The sequence below is a fragment of the Pongo abelii genome, chromosome 7 (genome assembly GCF_028885655.2).
Source record: "Pongo abelii isolate AG06213 chromosome 7, NHGRI_mPonAbe1-v2.0_pri, whole genome shotgun sequence".
Lineage (NCBI taxonomy): Eukaryota > Metazoa > Chordata > Mammalia > Primates > Hominidae > Pongo > Pongo abelii.
In genome coordinates, this window is record NC_071992.2 from 115,787,494 (window position 1) to 115,807,951 (window position 20,458).

General features: G+C 40.9%; 1 protein-coding gene across 14 annotated transcripts in view; it reads left to right on the forward strand.

The window, feature by feature from the left end:
* Window positions 1-20,458, forward strand: part of VPS13B (vacuolar protein sorting 13 homolog B) — a 916,166-nt gene that overhangs the window by 866,636 nt on the left and 29,072 nt on the right. For all 14 annotated transcript variants that reach the window (XM_054519206.2, XM_054519208.2, XM_054519204.2 and 11 more), the window contains 3 exons: window positions 4,599-4,882; window positions 7,572-7,699; window positions 7,917-8,116. In XM_054519206.2, coding sequence (XP_054375181.2) covers window positions 4,599-4,882; window positions 7,572-7,699; window positions 7,917-8,116 — 612 coding nt within the window. The remainder of the gene's footprint in view (window positions 1-4,598; window positions 4,883-7,571; window positions 7,700-7,916; window positions 8,117-20,458) is intronic.

The following is a 20,458-nucleotide window of genomic DNA, read 5'->3' on the forward strand; positions in this document are numbered from 1 at the left end:
GTTGTGTCTTTGTTCTCATTGGTTTCAAAGAACTTATTTATTTCTGCCTTAATTTCATTAGTTACCCAGTAGTCATTCAGGAGCAGGTTGTTCCGTTTCCATGTAGTTGTGTGGATTTTAGTGAGTTTGTTAATCCTAAGTTCTAATTGCACTGTGGTCTGAGAGACTGTTTGTTATGATTTCTGTTCTTTTGTATTTGTTGAGTGTTTTACTTCCAATTATGTGGTGAGTTTTAGAATAAGTGCTAGGTGGTGCTCAGAAGAATGTATATTCTGTTGATTCGGGGTAGAGAGTGCTGTAGATGTCTGTTAGGTCCTCTTGGTCCAGAGCTGATTTTAAGTCCTGAATATCCTTGTTAATTTTCTGTCTCGTTGAGCTAATATTGACAGTGGGTGTTAAAGTCTCCCACAATTATTGTGTGGGAGTCTAAGTCTCTTAGTAGGTCTCTAAGAACTTGCTTTATGAATCTGGGTGCTCTTGTATTGGGTGCATATATATTTAGGATAGTTAGCTCACTTACCTTGATCCCTTTACCATTATGTAATGCCCTTCTTTGTCTTTTTTGATCTTTGTTGGTTTAAAGTCTGTTTTATCAGAGACTAGGATTACAACCCCTGCTTTTTTTTTTTTTTTTTTTTTTTTTTTTTTTTTTTGCTTTCCATTTGCTTGGTAAATATTCCTCCATCTCTTTATTTTAAGCCTGTGTGTGTCTTTGCACATGAGATGGGTCTCCTGAATACAGCACACTGATGGGTGTTGACTCTTTATCCAATTTGCCAGCCTGTGCCTTTTAATTGGGGCATTAGCCCATTTACATTTAAAGTTAATATTGTTATATGTGAATTTGATCCTGTCATTATGATGCTAGCTGGTTATTTTGCCCATTAGTTGGTGCAGTTTTTTCGTAGTGTTGATGGTCTTTACATTTTGGTTTGTTTTTGCAGTGACTGGTACCAGTTTTTCCTTTCCATATTTAGTGCTTCCTTCAGGAGCTCTTGTAAGGCAGGCCTGGTGGTGACAAAATCCCTCAGCATTTGCTTGTCTGTAAAGGATTTTATTTCTCCTTCACTTATAAAGCTTAGTTTGGCTGGATATGAAATTCTGGATTGAAACATTTTCTTTGAGAATGTTGAATATTGGCCCCCACTCTCTTCTGGCTTGTAGAGTTTCTCTTGGCCGAGAGATCCCCTGTTAGTCTCATGGGCTTCCCTTGTGGGTAATTGGATCTTTCTGTCTGGCTGCCCTTAATATTTTTTCCTTCATTTCAACCTTGGTGAATCTGACAATTATGTGTCTTGGGGTTGTTCTTCTTGAGGAGTATCTTTGTGGTGTTCTCTGTATTTCCTGAATTTGAATGTCGGCCTGTCTCGCTGGGTTGGGGAAGTTCTCCTGGATAATATCCTGAAGTGTGTTTTCCAACTTGGTTCCATTCTCCCCATCACTGTCAGGTACACCAATCAAATGTAGGTTTGGTCTTTTCACATAGTCCCATATTTCTTGGAGGCTTTGTTTGTCCCTTTTCATTCTTTTTTCTCTAATCTTGTCTTCATGCTTTATTTCATTAAGTTGATCTCCAGTCTCTGATATCCTTTCTTCCACCTGATCAATTCTGCTATTGATACTTGTGTATGCTTCTCAAAGTTCTCGTACTGTGTTTTTCAGCTCCATCAGGTCATTTATATTCTTCTCTAAACTGGTTATCCTAGTTAGCAATTCATGTAACCTTTTATCAGGGTTCTTAGCTTCCTTGCATTGGGTTAGAGCATGATCCTTTAGCTCAGAGGAGTTTGTTATTACCCACCTCCTGAATCTACTTCTGCCAATTTGTCAAATTCATTCTCTATCCAGTTTTGTTCCCTTGCTGGTGAGGAGTTCTGATCCTTTGGAGGAGAAGAGGCATTCTGGTTTTTGGAATTTTCAGCCTTTTTGTGCTGGTTTTTCCTCATCTTCATGGATTTATCTACCTTTGGTCTTTGATGCTGGTGACCTTCAGATGGAGTTTTTGCGTGGTTGTCCTTTTTGTTGATGTTGATGCTTTTGCTTTCTGTTTGTTAGTTTTCCTTCTAACAGTCAGGCCCCTCTTCTGCAGGTCTGCTAGAGTTTGCTGGGGCCCACCCCAGACCCTGTTTGCCTGGGTATCACCAGCAGAGACTCCAGAACAGCAAAGATTGCTGCCTGCTCCTTCCTCTGGAAGCTTTATTCCAGAGGGGCACCCACCAGATGCCAGTTGGTGCTCTCCTGTATGAGGTGTCTGTCAACCCCTGCTGGGAGGTGTCTCCCCGTCAGGAGGCTCGGGGGTCAGGGACCCACTTGAGGCAGTCTGTCCCTTAGCAGAGCTTCAGCACTGTGCTGGGAGATCCACTGCTCTCTTCAGAGCTGGCAGTCAGGAATGTTTAAGTCTGCTGAAGCTGTGCCCACAGCTGCCCCTTTCCCCAGGTACTCTGTCCCAGGGAGATGGGAGTTTGATCTATAAGCCCCTGACTAGGGCTGCTGCCTTTCTTTCAGAAATGCCCTGCTCAAAGAGGAGGAATCTAGAGAGGCATTCTGGCTACAGAGGCTTTGCGGGGCTGTGGCGGGCTCTTCCCAGTCCGAACTTTCTGGAGGCTTTGTTTACACTGTGAGGGGGAAACCGCCTACTCAAACCTCAGTAATGGTGGATGCCCCTCCCCCCACCAAGCTGGAGCATCCCAGGTCAACTTCAGACTGCTGTGCTGGCAGTGAGAATTTCAAGCCAGTGGATCTTAGCCTGCTGGGCTCCCTGGGGGGTGGGATCTGCTGAGTAAGACCACTTGGCTCCATGGCTTCAGCCCCCTTTCCAGGGGAGTGAACAATTCTGTCTCGCTGGCATTCCAGGCGCCACTGGGGTATGAAAAAAAACTCCTGCAGCTAGCTCGGTATCTGCCCAAATGGCCACCTGGTTTTGTGCTTGAAACCCAGGGCCCTTGTGGTGTAGGCACCGGAGGAAATCTCCTGGTCTGTGGGTTGCAAAGACCCTGGGAAAAGCGTAGTATCTGGGCTAGATAGCACCGTCCCTCACAGCACAGTCCCTCATGGCTTCCTTTGGCTAGGGGAGGGAGTTCCCTGATCCCTTGTGCTTCCCGGGTGAGGCGATGCTCCACCCTGCTTCTGCTCACCCTCCTTGGGCTGCACCCACTGTCTAAACAGTCCCAGTGAGATGAGCCACATACCTCAGTTGGAAACGCAGAAACCACCCACCTGTGTTGGTCTCGCTGGGAGCTGCAGACCGGAGCTGTTCCTATTCAGCCATCTTGCCCGGGAATTGGTGTTTTTTTCTTTTTCTTTTTTTTTTTTTTTTTTTTTTTTGAGATAGAGTCTCGCCCTGTCGCCCAGGGTGGAGTGTAATGGCATGATCTCGGCTCACTTCAACCTCTGCCTCCTGGGTTCAAGCGATTCTCCTGCCTCAGCCTCCTGAGTAGCTGGGATTACAGGTGCCCACCACCACACCCAGCTAATTTTTGTATTTTTAGTAGAGATGAGGTTTCACCATATTGGCCAGGTTGGTCTCAAACTTCTGACCTCGTGATCCACCTGCCTCAGCCTCCCAAATTGCTAGGATTACAGACATGAGCCACTGGCACCCGGCCGTAAGGAGAGGTATTAAGAGAACTTAAAAACAGAAAATGTTAAGTGGTATGCTATTGTTTTATGCTATTGAAACTGTTTTATAGGAAAGTATTATCTTTCTTTACCTTTGTCTGCACTTTTACCTCCTGCTTTCAGCTCCTAAAAATTATGTTAGATTAATCAAATAGGATAAAAATCTTATACTTTTAAGCTTACAATGCATTGTGGTAAAGTCAGCCCTCTGTCTCTGTAGGTTCCATAGTTATGGATTCAACCAAACATAGACCAAAAATATTCAGGAAAAAATAAACTAACAATACAACAATTTTTAAAATACACATTTTAAAATACAGTATAACAATCGTTTACATAGCATTTACATGTTATCAAGTATTGTAAGTAATATAGAGATGATTTAAGTTATACTGTAGGATGGCACGGTTATATACAAGTACTATGCCATTTTGTATAAGGGACTTGAGCATCTGTGGTATTCTCACTGTTTCTAATTATTTCATTAGGACATTCTCATGGGGACAGGATTCATAATATTCTCATGTCCCCAACCCAGCCTCTTTCTAAAAATGCATAGTTATAGATGGTGTCTTAGAAGATGTGCTTTACAGGGCCAGGCGTGGTGACTCACACCTATAATCCCAGAACTTTGGGAGGCCGAGGTGGGCGGATCACTTGAAGTCAGGAGTTTGAGACCAGCCTGGCCAACATAGTGAAACCCCATCTCTACTGAAAATACAAAAATTAGCCAGGCGTGGCGGCGTGTGCCTGTAGTCCCTGCTACTTGGGAGACTGAGGCATGAGAATCGCTTGAACCCAGGAGGCAGAGGCTGCAGTGAGCCGAGATGGTGCCACTGCACTCCAGCCTGCGGGATGGAGCGAGACTGTCTCAAAAAAAAAAGAAAAGAAAAGAAAATATGCTTTAAAAAGTTTAATTCTGCTGTATTACTGTAGCTAATGTGCTCTTTGCATTTTTTTTTTTTTTTTTTTTTTTTTAGTATTTTCATGTTCCAGACAGTGCCACTTTTAGCATTTGTCCAGGTGGAGAGCAGCCTGCTATGAAATCCAGCTCCCTTCCTTGCTGGGACTTGATGCCTGACATCAGTCAGTCAGTACTTGATGCATCCCTGCTTCAGAAACAGATCATGCTGGGCTTTTCTCCTGCCCCAGGTGCTGACAGCTCACAGTGCTGGAGCCTGCCAGCTATAGTTAGACCAGAGTTTCCCAGACAGAGTGTGGCAGTACCCCTCGGGAATTTCCGGGAAAATGGATTCTGTACCAGGTATTTTATGTTTATATAAATGTCTGTCTTCTTTGCTTGTCAGTCTAGCTGTTCATCTAGATGCCAAGAGAGATAGAATGGTCGCAGGACTCCCCATATGTAATATTAGGCTTTATTTTTAATTACTTCTAGACATTGTATACAGTGGGTCAAGTGTTATGATCACATATGGCTTGTCCCAGCATACTACTTAAGGGATTTTTCCCCTTATGGAGCTTACGCTGGGGGGAAATGATGGTACTTGTACCACAGAATGTCATTATATGGAAAGATCATATGTATCATCATACAAATAGCATCGTATGAAAAGATCATATCATAATGAAAAAATTACCTGTTATGAGTTCTTAGCCTCCATAAAATTACAAGAAATAAGGGTTAAAATATGAGCAAGTCAAGTTGGAAAACCTTTTTCTTTTCCCATATTTTACTTTTACTTCAAAATGGAATTTTTCTCAAAAAAGTCATTAAGAGAGATAACTTAGATAAACACAAGTCACAGAAGACTCTGTTCTGTGGTTGTTCCTGCACGCAAGTTGCTCCAATTACCGATTACCAGTTATGCAAATAACAACCACAGAATCAAGCCAGAGACATATAATGGTTTGTTCATACTGGACTTCTATTATGTGGTTGTCTTGCATGTAAAATGTCCCTTCTGCAGCTGTCAAGAATAACTTATTTATAGTATAACAGCTACAAAAGAAAACATATTGTGCCCTTATGAGAAGTACCTTATTTTCATGATTATGAATTTATAGACTTTGAGATTTTAGCAATGCTAACTCTTTTGATGTAATATTTTAAAAGACGAGAGATTTTTAATAGTAATATTTTAAATAAGTTATTCATAACGGTAAGGTTCTGTTCTCCACACATCCCTCCTTCTTTCACAGTATTCACAAAATCCTTGATTTTACAAACATTTGTTATCTTTTACACTGTAGAGGAGTGGTTATCCTTACATTCTGGTTGGAGATGTTAAGCATAGTGAGTTTAAGCGTGTTTTTTTGAAAGCTATATGAACTTATATCTATAAATAAAATATTTTTTAAAAAACAAAATTTGAAACAAAACTCAATTTGGAAATTAAGCTTAAAATTCTGATAATTACAGTATAATTTAATCTTATCTATAAATACTAAGCTAGATATTGGACAGAAAGTACCATACTTGAGTCCTGGCCTTAGCCTTCTTGGCTATCAAAAAGAAATTATCTGAGGTTGGCTCACCTAGCTCTTTTAAAATTTGGCTCTTTTAAAAAAGGAACTTTGCTGTTTATCCAAGAGCTATACTCTTAAAATGAATTTATTTCGTGCTGTCCCATCTCCTCATCTATTTCCTTCCCTCAATCCAACCAATAGCACACATTAGATGGTGTGATTAATGTGCTTTTACCAAATGCTAATGGACCATTTACTTTGACATTTCACACAAATACAATCTTTGGGAAGTACTCACACTGGCAAATAAGATGGATGACAAATGGAAGCTTTTTAGAGCATTATTGACCCTTTTTAGTCAGCTGAGGGCCACATTTGGCAAATTATCTGATTTCTTTGATTAATTTTGACAATTATTCTATGTAATTTAGGCTTCAGGGTAATTTTATTTTCCTGCTTCAATGAAATATTCTTTGTGGTAGTCTGTAATCTAAATAGGAAAATTTCTCTCTCTTCATCACAGAAGGCAGCCTGTACTCACTCACACAGCTGGTTTTCTAGCTCCAAATAATACAGCTTTGCTCCTGCTAATCAAAATGTACCTTTTTTAAGGTGTGATGGGCTTGTGGAAATTGACAGCAAACATTATCAGCCTGCCTACCTTTAGAAAAAAAAGAGCAAGCACCCGAATTCTCTAGTAGTCCTTTTAAAAGAAGATCAGCTCTTTTTTTTTTTTTTTTTTTTTTTGAGACAGGGTCTTGCTCTGTCACCCAGGCTCGAGTGCAGTGGCACAATCACGGCTCACTGCATCCTCAACCTCCCAGGCTTAAGCCAACCTCCCAGGCTCCAGCCATCCTCCTCCCACCTCAGCCTTCCAAGTAGCTGGAACCACAAGTGTGTGCCACAGCACCTGGCTAATTTTTGTATTTTGCTGTAGAGATGGGGTTTTGCCCTTTTGCTGAGGCTGGGCTTGAACTCCTGGGCTCAAGCAGTTCTCCTGCCTTGGCTCCCAAAGTGCTGGGATTATAGGTGTGAGCCACCATGCACAGCCTACCAAGCACTTTTAAGGAAGAAGAAAGTACCCTGCCTGGCGAAGGAGTTTAACACACATATGCATAGGGGAAAAAAAGAACAACAGGAAATATTAGCACAAGGTTAGCTATAGTTCTCTCTGGGTGATAGAATTATTTTGTTTGCCTTTAATATTTTATGAATATTATATTCATCGTATTTTATGAATATTATATTCATCGTATTTTATGAATATTATATTCATCGTATTTTATGAATATTATATTCATCGTATTTTATGAATATTATATTCATCGTATTTTATGAATATTATATTCATCGTATTTTATGAATATTATAAATGTTACTATTTTCAGAAAAGAAATCTCCCCTGAGTTATAAAAGAGATATTTTTGAGTTCTGAATGTTGCAAATCTAAGTAAACATGTTCCAGACGAGAGAGCATTCATTTTTATTCCTTAACATTTCTGTCATTTGACTTGATTCTCTTCCAGGGCTATAGTGCTGACATATCAAGAACACCTTGGCGTGACTTATTTAACCCTCTCAGAAGACCCTAGTCCTCGAGCAATTATCCACAACAGATGTCCAGTAAAAATGCTTATAAAGGAAAACATTAAAGGTATGTTTTATACTATCGAATTTAGATAATACTAAATGTGTATTTTTTCTGGGATTTTTTGATTTAGTAGTTACCTGTGATCCTGTGAAAAAAATATTTAAATAAAAGTATTAATCATCTCTTTTTGAGAAGTTTCTTTTGCCACATTATGTTTACTGTCCCCCAAGTCTCTGTCTTTAAGGGCTAATTTTGCATATGCCTTTTTTTTAAATTTCAGATATTCCAAAGTTTGAGGTTTATTGCAAAAAAATTCCCTCTGAGTGCTCAATTCATCATGAGCTGTATCATCAGATTTCCAGTTATCCGGACTGCAAGACCAAAGACTTACTTCCGAGCCTCCTTTTGAGAGTTGAACTGCTAGATGAAGTAACAACTGAGTGGAGTGATGCTATCGACATCAACAGTCAGGGAACACAGGTCAGTGAGCCATGCGTTCCTGCCAAGACCCAAAGAAAAATGCCCTTTTCTGAGGTTTTGTCAGTTGCCTATTTTTAAACACAATTTTCTAAATGCTGAACATCTTTTCTCTGTATGAGACAGCATGTGTATCCATTTTTACATCCTCATTAAGTTATAAATTCTGAAACTCAAGTATGTATCTGCAAAGTAGACTATACAACCATTGACCAGAGAGGAGCACTTAGTAAAAGCAGGCCCATCTTGGATCTAATCCAAGGTCGAAATGGAAATCAAATTGTTAGGCTTATTTAGATAGAACATAGTTCAGCTGTACAGATTTTAGTACAATCATAATACAAATCCTCTTTTGTGTGTTATTAGGATAAATATGTGTATTTTAAAATTGGTAATTTTAAAATTAGTAAAACCCCACAAATATAAGTACAGTTTTAAAAACCTGAGCAGATAAAATGTCTTGATTTGTTTCTGTCTTCGTCTGGATGTTAGTGATACTAATTTTGTTGAAAATGGCATGAGAACTTAGCATTTCCTTTCTTCTGGACTTAAAATTTACCATTTGTTAGTGTATAATTTAGTGACATTAAATATATTTACAGTGTTGTATAACCATCACCACTATTTCTGAAACTTCTTTATCATTTCAAACAGAAACTCTGTACCCACTAAGCAATAATTCCCCATTCTCCCCTCCTCCAACCCCTGGTAGCTCTCTTCTTCTTTGTCTCTGTCTCTATGGATTTGCCTGCCCTAAGTGTGTCAGATAAGTGGAATCATAAAATATTCATCATTTTGTGTCTGGCTTATTTCATCTAGCATAATGTTCTCAAGTTTCGTTCATGTTTTAGCATGGATCAGAACTTCATTTGTTTTTATGAGTGAATAATATTGTGCCATACTTTTTTAAAAAGTTCTTTCACATTTATTAGTTCATTTGGTCTTCACAACAAGCTTGTGAGGTAGGCTACTGTAATGGTTACAAACCACATATTAAAGTTGCAAATGCATTTACAGTAATGATAATGGTTATCATTGAATAATCACTTACTCCATACGAGGCATTGTGCTAAGCACTTTACATTCATTCTCATCTAACCTTGACAACAGCCATACAAGTTAGGGACTATCATCTCCACGGAGGGAGAAGTAGAAACTAAGACCTCCAGAAGTACCTTGGTCTAATTTGCATGTAGTGGAAGCAAAAAGCCTGGAATTTTATCCAGTTTTGCCGGACTGCAAAGCCGGTGCTCTGAGCACAATGCATGCTGTTTCCTTACATGAAACTCCTTGGAACCCCCCTTTCCCAGTCCTCCTGGCGCATTCTTTCTCATCTCTCAAGATTTCATTAAAGCTCCTATGAAGTGTATTTGTGAAATGTGGAATGACTGATCTGCTAAGGGAGAGAAGGAAAAAGGGAGGGGCCTGGGAAGAGCAGTAGCTGTGGAAACTGGTGAAGGGCCTGGCTGGAGACAGGGGAAGGGATGGCTGAGTGCACTGGAGGGCCACACTCACCCTGGAGACCTGCGTTTGTAGTGGCCACAAACTACTCAGGAGTGTGCTTTCTATCAGCTGTGTTCAGGGGCTGAACAGTGAAAACCCGCGGGATCTGTGCAGCCTCAGGAGATGCTCCCAGTCTCATTAATTTACAAAATAAATATTGCAATCTTCTCAAGGGTCCCTGAACTCCCCTGCACGGGTTTGAAGATTTTTGAAATCTTGCTTATATTTGACTGGGGACTTCTTTACAATAGACATTCATCCTGTCAAACCTTATTTTGGGGATTCCCATTCACTCTAAATTTCCTCAAAACTTTGTAGTCAGGGATACTTCAAAGCTAAGAGGAGGTGCTCTTTCCAACACCCTTATCATCCGTGGTTTGAGAACCCAGCAGTCTCATGTTCTCATTAATCTTTTAGGAGCTGTGTGCCATATGTCCTGCAGACCATGGTTTACTTCCTACTCTGGAGGAAGATTTGTTTCAGACCCTCACCGACATCTCCTCAGTAATATCCCAGGGCATATAAATCACTGGGAAGCAAAGGGAGCTGTGTCCTCTGATGAAAGGAAGGAGCAGTCCTTCTGGAGGAGGGAGTTTGTCTTCAGGAACCTTCCTCAGCCCTTGGTCTGTGAATTTCAAAGCTGACCTAAACAAGCAAAATCAAAACACCATAAAATGCCCATTATGCTGCAAGGAAGAAAACTCCTTTAACTTTTTTCAGTCAAGCCCTCTGCTTCCGTTGTATGAATAAGATAGTCACGTGTTGTAGAATTTTGAAATGGGTTGCATGAGGAAATATGCACATAGGAGTTGTATAATCTCACAGAGTATTCTTTGGACCAACAGTTATTGAGAAGACCTGCTAACATGTAGGCTGCAGAATACCGATTGTGAAGTTGCTGTGGGCTTTCTGGGGTTGGATCCCTGGCTCACACCTGGTCAGAAGACATCTCATGGTTATTCAACCAGAGACCTGAAGGTGGCACCTGGTGCTCATACCCATGATTTGATAGTTGGTGGTAGCCTGACTTTAGGACAAAAACAGTCTTTAGGTGCTCAATAAATAAAGTCATAAAAGTAAGTTTACACCAATAATTTTAAGTCATAATTTTGATCCTACCAGGAAAATAGTTCAGACTCCTGTCATAGTGTATAGGATTTCAATTTCTGATACTCAGAAACCGCTTTTGTCAGAATTAGGCAACATTATTTTGAAAAAGTCAAAACAAGGAACAAAGAAAACATAGTAGTTACCACTTAACTAGCAACAACATTGAGAAGCCTGCTTCATTCATTCAGTCAACAAATACTGAGTTTCTAACGTATGCCAGACATTATAACTTGGTACTGGCACCATGTAAAATATACTAAACAAAAATGGAGCACAGCCCCTGCCCTCAAGTTTACATGTGGAGGAGATAGGTAATAAGCAAGTAATCGTGTGGGTAGTTGTATTATAAGCACTACAAAGAACTATGCAGGAAAGGTACAGTTGTGCTATGTGGGTGTACAGCAGACAAGTTTGAGAGGTCAAGGAGGGTGTCTCTGACTGAGAGACCTTGCCTCTGTGCCTTCAAGATGAACAGGCACTCCCTAGGCAAGAGAGTAGGGAATCTTTCTAGGTAGAAAGAGCAATGTGTTTGAAGCTTCAGTGTTCAGAGGGCACGTGGTCCTTTCAGGGAACTAAATGCCAGTGTGGCTGTAGCGCCAGATGACAGAGGGTAGGAGAGGGGGCTGGTGAGGCGATGAGAGACCAAACCTGTCAAGGCCCCGTAGGTCCTACCAAGGATTTTGGTTTTTATCTTAAGAGTCATGGGGAGTCATTGCATTGTTTATGAAAAGTACTTGCTGAGCCATTGAACTGTAAAGAATGAGTAGTTTGAACCCCAGAAAGTGAATTAAAATGATCCCTTTGCAGGTAAATTCCCTTCTGAAAAGATCCAGTAAATTCTCATGATCTTTGACTCTTAGCAGACATTCGTAGTCAGGTCAATGTCACTGCTGTTTCTTCACAAATGGATTGTTTTGTGGGGAGGAGAGAATGACAGTCCCTCATGTCTACAGCTCTGTGCCATTTACCAAGTGTTTTCATAGGCACAGTCTCCATTCTTTTATTCATTTGTTCAAACTTTTACTGAGGACCTATCAGGTGCCAAACCCTTTGCCCTAAATAAGGCATAATTCCTGCCTTCAAAGACTTGAGTAACCAATAAATGCAGTAAAGGGAAGATAAAGCCTTTGATCACTGCAAAAATTCTAAGACAGGGCAATAATTTTTATGTCTATTTACTGATGAGAGATTTGAAGCTTAAAGAGTAATCAGCTAGGTGACTTGCAACTAAGCAGGAGCAAGCTGGAGCCTAAATCTGCTCCCATGTGGTCTAGTCCTGTTTTTCCTACACCAGGCTCAAGCCACTGTCTGTCCTCTGAAGTCTTGCCCTGGCTACAAATAGTAGCTGCCTGAAAGTTCATCAAAGCACAGGTTAGAAGAGATTTTCTGATCTCTGCATTCACCTAATGCAAGAATCCCTTCCATGACATCTCACCCCAGAAGGCTCCCAGTGTAATAGTCATTACTTATCCAGTGGTAGCTATGAGAAATTTTCTTCTTGTATCAATCTGAAAACTATTACTCTGTAGCATCCGTTCATTCATCTTTGTTTTGCCCTCTGGGACATCACAGATTGTTTATTTCCCCTCAAATACAGCAACGCTACAATTATTTGAAGGCAGCTCCAACATCTTTCCTAAGTGTTCCCTTATCCAGGCCAAACATTTCTGGTTCCTTGAATCATTCCTTCAGTAAATGCAATTTCCACACCCATCACCACAGTTACCCTTGTGTGAACACTCTAGTGTGTTATGTTCCCTTTTAAAAATCTGGCAGCCGGAATTACACACAGTATTCCAAATGTGGTCTAACCAGCTATTAACTCCCTATGCTTCCATTAATAAAGTAAAAGATTGAGTTAGCTTTTTATTAATGAGTTCAGACTGTTTGTTATTATTGAACTTGTGGTCAACCACATCCCCCAGGTCTTTATCATATGACTTGCTATACAGTTGACTTTTTGAACCCAAAGACAGGACTTTACATTTATCCCAAATAAGTTAAGTCTTGTTGATATTGGCCTAGTCCAGCTTGTTAAAATCACTTTTTAAAAAATTGTGATGCTGTCATCTAACATATTAAGTATGCCTGGTAGCTTTATGTCATCCATAGATGTGGTGAGCGTGCATTCTACATGTTCATCCAGGTCATTAATATGTTGAACAGGACAAGTTCATGGTCGACATACTGCAGTGAATCACTAGACACTTCCCGAATGCATGGGGTCAGTCAGCCAGACTCCACTCTCATCTAGCCCATGTTCCTTAAATAAGAAAATGCATCTAAAATCACTTTTAAACTATACAATGTAAGATATTATCTACAAGAATATCAGAACATACTTTGTTAAGTGCCTTGATGAACCAGGACTCAAATGTGTAATCTGTCCATTTGGTGCAGATCACACAGAGGTAACCTTGAATACTAAAGCTTAAAGCAGCAGGTAGTAATTTTCAGAGTTATCTCTACCCTCCAATTCAGGAATTTTTATAAAGAAAAAAAGTCATTGCAGGTGAATGTCTGATTTATAAAATGTGTAATGCAGGTATTTTGACTTCTTGCTTACTTCGCTCACCTTCCTAGTACTCCAGGGCATCAAACAGATACCAGCAAGTTGGCACTGACTTCTGAATGTCTGCTAGCTGCCCTGGTCTAGAGTCTCCTATGTGTTTACAGTTTGTTCTAGCTGAGTCACAACTGTTTCCAAAGATACTCAGGAGTAAGTAGTGATTTCCCTAAGATGTTTTTCAAAAAGTATACAGTAGGAAAAAATTACATCCAGAATATCCACTGTTTTCTTTTCATCTCTATCCAATCCTTCCTACCTTGATCAACTTAGAAATTCATCTTCCTTTATTCTCTTGGATATCTAATTCACCTCATAGCTTTAGCTACTGCCTATCACCCAGTCACTCCCAGAAATTGATCTCCAGCCCCCATATTACTCCCAGTGTACAAATCTGTGTTTCTGCCTACCCACTAGACGTCTCAGCCTGAAAATCCTACAAGCATCTGAAATCAACACATCTGAAACCAAGATGATCATTTTTCTTACCCCAAGCCAGCTTCTTCTAGAGTCTCTGCATCAGTTAATGTCATCACTGTTTTCCCAGTACAAAAACCATAAATAAAATGGATTCAGATAATATTGAATGCCTGTTTTATCTCAAGCTCTCTAAAGGTATAGTCATTAGTCCCTGTCACATCCTTTAAAAGTAGATGCTACCCAAAGCTCTGAGAGGTGAACTTGCTCAGGATAAATTGTCCTGGGATTCAAACCTGGGACTGTGTGGTTTCCCAGCCTGCCTTCTGCCTACTGCTTCTCAGTGTCTTCCTTTCTCTCTGATCCTCCACACATCCAGTAGGCCACCAGCTTCTATCAGAAATACCTCAGAAACGTCTCTGGAATCTGCCCCTTCCCTCTGTGACCAGGGTCGTGTCTGGAATCTGCCCCTTCCCTCTATGACCGGGGTCTGCTTCAGGCCTTTGGTTCATCATCTCTCTCCCAGATTTTAGCAATAGCGCCTTAATAGGTCTCTCCATTGTCAGCCTCTCCAACCTCAAGTCTCTCTCCGTAACTAACCCCCGAATGATTCCTAAAACACAGACTCCAGCCTAGAGAAGAGAACCCAGTCCACCAGGTTGCTTAAAACAGACCTCCACCTGAGACCAAGCAGGCCCCGTCTCACTCCTGTTCCCCTTCTACAGGCCAGGGCTCAATCACCTCTTCCCGCCTTTCAAAGTCTAAGTCTATAATTCTTCCATAGCATGGTTTCCTAGTTAAGATACTCTTTTACAAACTACATATATAGAGATATCAGTAGTACATTTTATATTTATTCCTTCCCAAAATGGGAGATGATATTTTTTGTTAAGAAATGACTTTTAGCCCAAAGTCAGCTACACAAATAAAATGCCTAAGTAGCATATTTTCAGATCAGTTTAGACATATCAACTTGCAGCAAAAGATGAGTGTGATACTATCTGCAACTTAAATGTTCAAAAGTAGGGAGACCAGGTGCAATGGCTCATGCCTATAATCCCAACACTTCAGGAGGCCGAGGCAGGAGGATCACTTGGGGCCAGGTGTTTGAGACCAGCCTGGGCAACATAGCAAGAACCCCTGTCTCTGCAGAAATGTTTTAAAAAAAAAATCACCAAGCATGGTGGTGTACACCTCTATTCCCAACTACTCGGATGCTAAGGTGGGAGGTTCACTTGAGCCCAGGAGTTGGAGGCTGCAGTGAGCTATGATCACGCCACAGCATTCCGGCCTGGTTGACAGAGCAAAACCCATCTCTATATTTTAAAAAAACAAAAAACTTCCCACTATTTTCTTTGTCACCTTGTAATTAATTTACTTAGTAAAATTGTTATAATTCTAAAAAATTTGTTACATATAAATAATCATTCAAATAAAGATAATTGAGTACATAGAAAAGCACAAGTTACATTAAAATGCTTCTTGTTTGTAATTGTGGTAGAAGATATTGTACTAAGTAGAAACCAGTATCCAGGCCTCAGATGGTTTTCTTAGACCTAACATATGTATGATGGGGCTGAGCACAGAGGCTCATGCCTGTAATCCCAGCACTTTGGGAGACCAAGACAGGCAGATTGCTTGAGCCCAGGAGTTTGAGACCAGCACGGGCAACATGGCAAAATTCTGTTGCTACGAAAAATACAAAACTTAGCTGGACATGGTGGCAAACGCCTGTAATCCCAGCTACTCAGGAGGCTGAGGTGGGAGGATCACCTGAGCCCAGGGAGGCGGAGGTTGCAGTGAGCCATGATCGTGCCACTTCACTCCATCCAGGGTAACACAGTGAGACTGAGACCCTCTCTCAAAAAATAAATATGATAGTGTCTTGCTGACTGAAGTGCTCTAACACAGATTCAAATGGCAAAATGGTGAGTCTCTTAGTATATGTCACCTAGAGCCTTCCACGCCACCCCACCTCACTCTACTAGTGAAGAAAGTAAAAAAGAACCAAATGATGGCAATGATCAGGACTGGCCGGGTTATTCTGTGATAACAAACAGCTGAAAAAAAAATCCCCTTGGCCATCAGTCATTTATCATTTTTTTCCCCACACACAGAACAAATCTTCCCCCCAAGGTTGGAAGCAGTCACTCCATCACCCTTGAAGTCCAGCACTTCTAAGCGATGCTCAGTCTGGATGTGATGCCCTTTGATCTGGAGACCTATGGACTTACCTGCTCCCCCTTTCCCTGCTGTTTTATAGGACAGGGTAACAGTAATAACCCCTCCACTGTGGAAGGGGGAAGAATGAGAGACATACAGCAGTCTCTTGCCTATAGCAGTTCTGAATGTTTTCTGGGCACATATTGTGGGGTCTATACCCTGGAAGCAAGAAATCAGCTTTCACTGAGCACTGTTTCTAATCTTGAAGGAGCTTTTACCATTGTCCTTCAGGTTCCTGGCTCCACCTTCTGGGAGATCTTCCTTGGACACTTGAAGTTTGTATTGCATCTCACATAATCACAGTCTCTTTTACTCCAGGTTTGTAAGTGTATAAGGCAGTGGTAATTTCTCAACTCAGTAGACTTCTTACCTATTTGCTTCCAGAAAATTCCCTGTGCCAGGAACCATATCCATGGTCCTTAAGACACATTTCTTTGCTTACTTGCTTCCTTCCTCTCTGGATTTAAGAGAGCTTCTACAGGAAAGTTATACATTTTTTTCCAAGTCAGTATAACAGTTAAGAAGTTTTAACAGTGAGTGTGTTGCCTATAGTCAGTCTTAAGGCTGAGTGTTAATCTGCCTTCGTGTTCAGAGGCTTTCTAATTTTAGACCTTGCTATTTGAGGCTTTATCTTAGTCTATTCAGGCTGCTATATCAAAATACCTCAGACTGGTAGCTTATAAACAACAGAAACTTATTGTCACAGTTCTGGAGTCTAAGAAGTCCAACATCAGGTTACTGGCAGATTTGGTATCTGGTGAGGACCCACTTCCTAGTTCACGGATGACCATCTTTTCACTGTAACCTCACATGATGGAAGGGATGAGGGGCTTTCTCAGGCTTTTTTTTTTTTTTTTTTTTTTTTTTTTTTTTTTTGAGACAGAGTTTCACTCTTGTTGCCCAGGCTGGATGGAGTACAGTGGCCCAGTCTCGGCTCACTGCAACCTCCGCCTCCCAGGTTCAAGCGATTCTCCTGCCTCAGCCTCCTGAGTAGCTGGGATTACAGGCGCCCGCCACCATGCCCAGCTAATTTTTGTATTTTTAGGAGAGACGAGGTTTTACCATGTGTCAGTCAGGCTGGTCCAGAACTCCTGATCTCAGGCAATCCGCCCGCCTCAGCCTCCCGAAGTGCTAAGATTACAGGCGTGAGCTACCGCGCCCGGGCTCAGGCTTCTTTTATAAGGACACTAATTGCATCCCAAAGGCCCTGCCTTCTAATATCATCACACTGGGGGGCTACAATTTCAGCATATGAATTTTGGGGGAACACAAACATTCAGACCATAGCAGGTTTAAAATTATTTCTAATTTTGCAAGGGTCTACATTTCTGGAATCTCTCTATTCCATTTTTATTTGCAACCTGGCCAATTCTTTCCTGAGCTCATCTCTTCATAAAACAAAACGTAGTGTTCCAGACACAGGCAACAGCAGCCAACATAACACCACTGATGTTTGGTTTTCAGACCTCATCTTCTAGAGCTACAGATTTATGAAGTTTATGATCTGCCTCTCAAGTCATCTCAAGCAACAGTTTTACTGAATATCTTATGACTTCAAAACATATATGCCCATTTTTATAGCTTTCAATATCAATTTCTACTGTCTGACCATTAAGCCAGGGTCTCCTATTGTAGGATTTTGCTAGAACGCTACTTCTATCAACAATATCTATATTAGTAGTATAAGCTCAGTTATGCTGCCTATCATAAGCCTAGAACTTACCTCTTGTTCATGCTAAATGCCTAGTGTGTGTCCTCAGGGGGTTTTGTTCTACATGGTCACTCAGGGACCCAGGTTGAGGGAAAGTCCATCATCTCGTATCTTCCCCCTTGTAAGTAACCACCCCAAAACCTACTGGCTTAAAAGAAGAATGATTAACAACTTCTCATGATTCTGAGGAATGGCCAAGTGACTTTTCTGCAGGATGAGCCTGGGATCACTCATGCATCTGCATTCACCTAGAGAGTTGGCTGAGGTATGGGTTCAGCTGGGAAGTCTGGGTGTCTCTCTCACCATGCTGTCTGTCCTCCTTAAGGAGGCTAGCCCAGGGTGGCAAGCAGGAAAACCTCAATAAGCAAGCTGTATCAAGCTTCTTACTTGCTTATGTCATGTTAGCTGAAGAAAGTCGCATAGCCACGCCCAATGTCAGTATGGGAAGGTACTACACAAGGGCATGGATACTGGGATGTACAATTCATTGTGCAACAGCCTTCCACAGCTATCTAGAGCAGGAGTCAACAAATATTTTTTTAAGGTCTGGATTGTAAATATTTTAGGTTTTGCAGGCCTTACGTTTTCCCGACTTCTCAATAGATGGAGAGATATGTAAGTAAATGAGCATGTTCCAATAAAGCCTTATTCACAATAGCAGGCAGTGGACCAGATTTGGCCCACCACTGAGCTGTGGAACATAAAGCGTTTATTTATTCTCTAGAAGGAATACATATCAATTCTGCCTTTAGCCCATTGGCCAAAACTAGTCACAAGACCATATCTAACTGCAGGGGTGGTGGAGAGTATAATCCTGCTCTATTCCCAGAAGGAGAGAAGAGCTAGACATGGGTGGACACTAGAAGTCAATACAGCAGAAGCCACATTGAGAAGATGTATGTTCAGATCATCAGCTGTATCTTTATTGAGTACCCGGCACTGGTTGTAAGTACTGAAGAAAACACACACAAAACCAGTGCCCTCACGGAAGTTACACAGAGTCCATGATGGTGAATACACTGAGAGGGAGACGCATTTTATACACCTCTGGTCTGGAATTGTTAGTTGTCATCTCATTGTTTGTGTACTTGGCTTTTTCACCAACTAGGCTGTGAGCAATGCAAGGATAAGATTGCATCTTCTCTGTGCCTGATGCAGTGACTAATTCTTTGTAGGCACTCTTTAAGTGTTTGTCAAGTAATTGATTGTTCAAACCATTAGACCAAGATAAGGATTTACTTTGGACTTGTGGGGAACCTGGATATAGATGCCTAATTCCTGTATCACTCAGGTACCTAACTATCTAACCCCTAGAGCTGCCATTATGCAAAAAGCTGCAAGGTGTGAGTTGTTTCTCTAAATGTGAAAAGACAAGGATAGACTAAAGTCTGTGTTTCTTCCATTCATAGCAGTGAGTGAAAGGGACAACAAGCAAAAATTTCCCTCCAGAGTCTAGGTTTTTGGTCAGAAGAAGTACCATGAAAGTTCAGGTTAATTTGCTTGCCTTCAGAAGGCCCTTGGGGCATTTAACAGAAACCATCACCTTACCTTAGGTTTATTATCTTAGAAAGTGTAAGTATCCTCATTTCATAATGCCTGAAAATCACTTCGAGAAAGAGCAGAACAGTAAATATTTCTCTATTCGCATCCCCTGCCTCTCTCCTCTAAGGAGTCCTGAAGTTATGGACGGTGACTTAGGAAAAGGAATATGAGATGGGAGCATGGGACTTATAAAGGTTTCTACTGAATGGATAATTTCATATCTTTCAACCTAGTAAAGAAAAGCAATTGATTTACCTTATGTATCATACAAAGGGATGGCGTTTATAGATAGGAATATTTCTTAAAGAATATCTCTTTTGTTTTAGATTCATGAGCTGAGCCATTTTTAAGCCATTAATTATGTTTTATTCTCAAATTTTATTGTAAGTTTAATTTTTACCTTGGAACAAATAGGGCAAATTCAGAATACAAGTCTTTTGAAAAAGATATTTTTGCAAAACAGTCCATTTGGGAAACGTGTTCATAGAGAATACAGATACAACAAATGGACTCCATTTCTGCTGTCAAGAGGTGTACAATCTAATAATTGGGTCAGACACATAAGTAACTGTAGTACAGACAATAATATTTTTGATCAACTAGAAATATGGTTAAAATTGTTTTAGAATGTAGAAGTAGGTGTCAGTCCAGAAGGGAACAGAAAAATTAAAGAATGGCTTTATGGAGTAAGCTATCCTTTAAGCTGTATGCACGAGGACATACAGGCTTTTGAAAGGACTTATATGGGGAAAAGTATATTCTAGGCATGGTGAGCAGTGAGTGGCAGACAAGGGCCTCAGCTGAAGCAGAGGCTGTAAAATGAAAAAGAAGGCAGCAGTGGAAGAACCAGGCAGAGCTGGCAGGGCTGGGCTGCAGCAAGGAGCAGAGGGAGAAGGCAGAGATGACATCCAGGTAACCTACATGCTGAAGATGGTCAGAAATTCTGAATTTCTGAAGTCCATGAGAAAGCCATTGCATGAGAAAGAAGCCCAGTGACCTTAAAGTTGCTTCCAAATGTAACTCTCTGGCTTTCTCCTGTGGTTCTGTGTACACTCTGGTGCTTCTTCATATGATCAAAATTAGAATATATTCATTGTTGGTCAAGTAAGAGGCCACCTTTGTTATATTATCCAGGAATTTTCAGTATGTCTGATTTTATTTGCTGCCCTAATAATAACATAGGGCCCAGACTTGGACTGAATTGATACTGCAAATCATCAGAACCAGCCTTCCCAAGCATAAGGAGGTTTTTGCCCCTACCCTCAGGTAATCC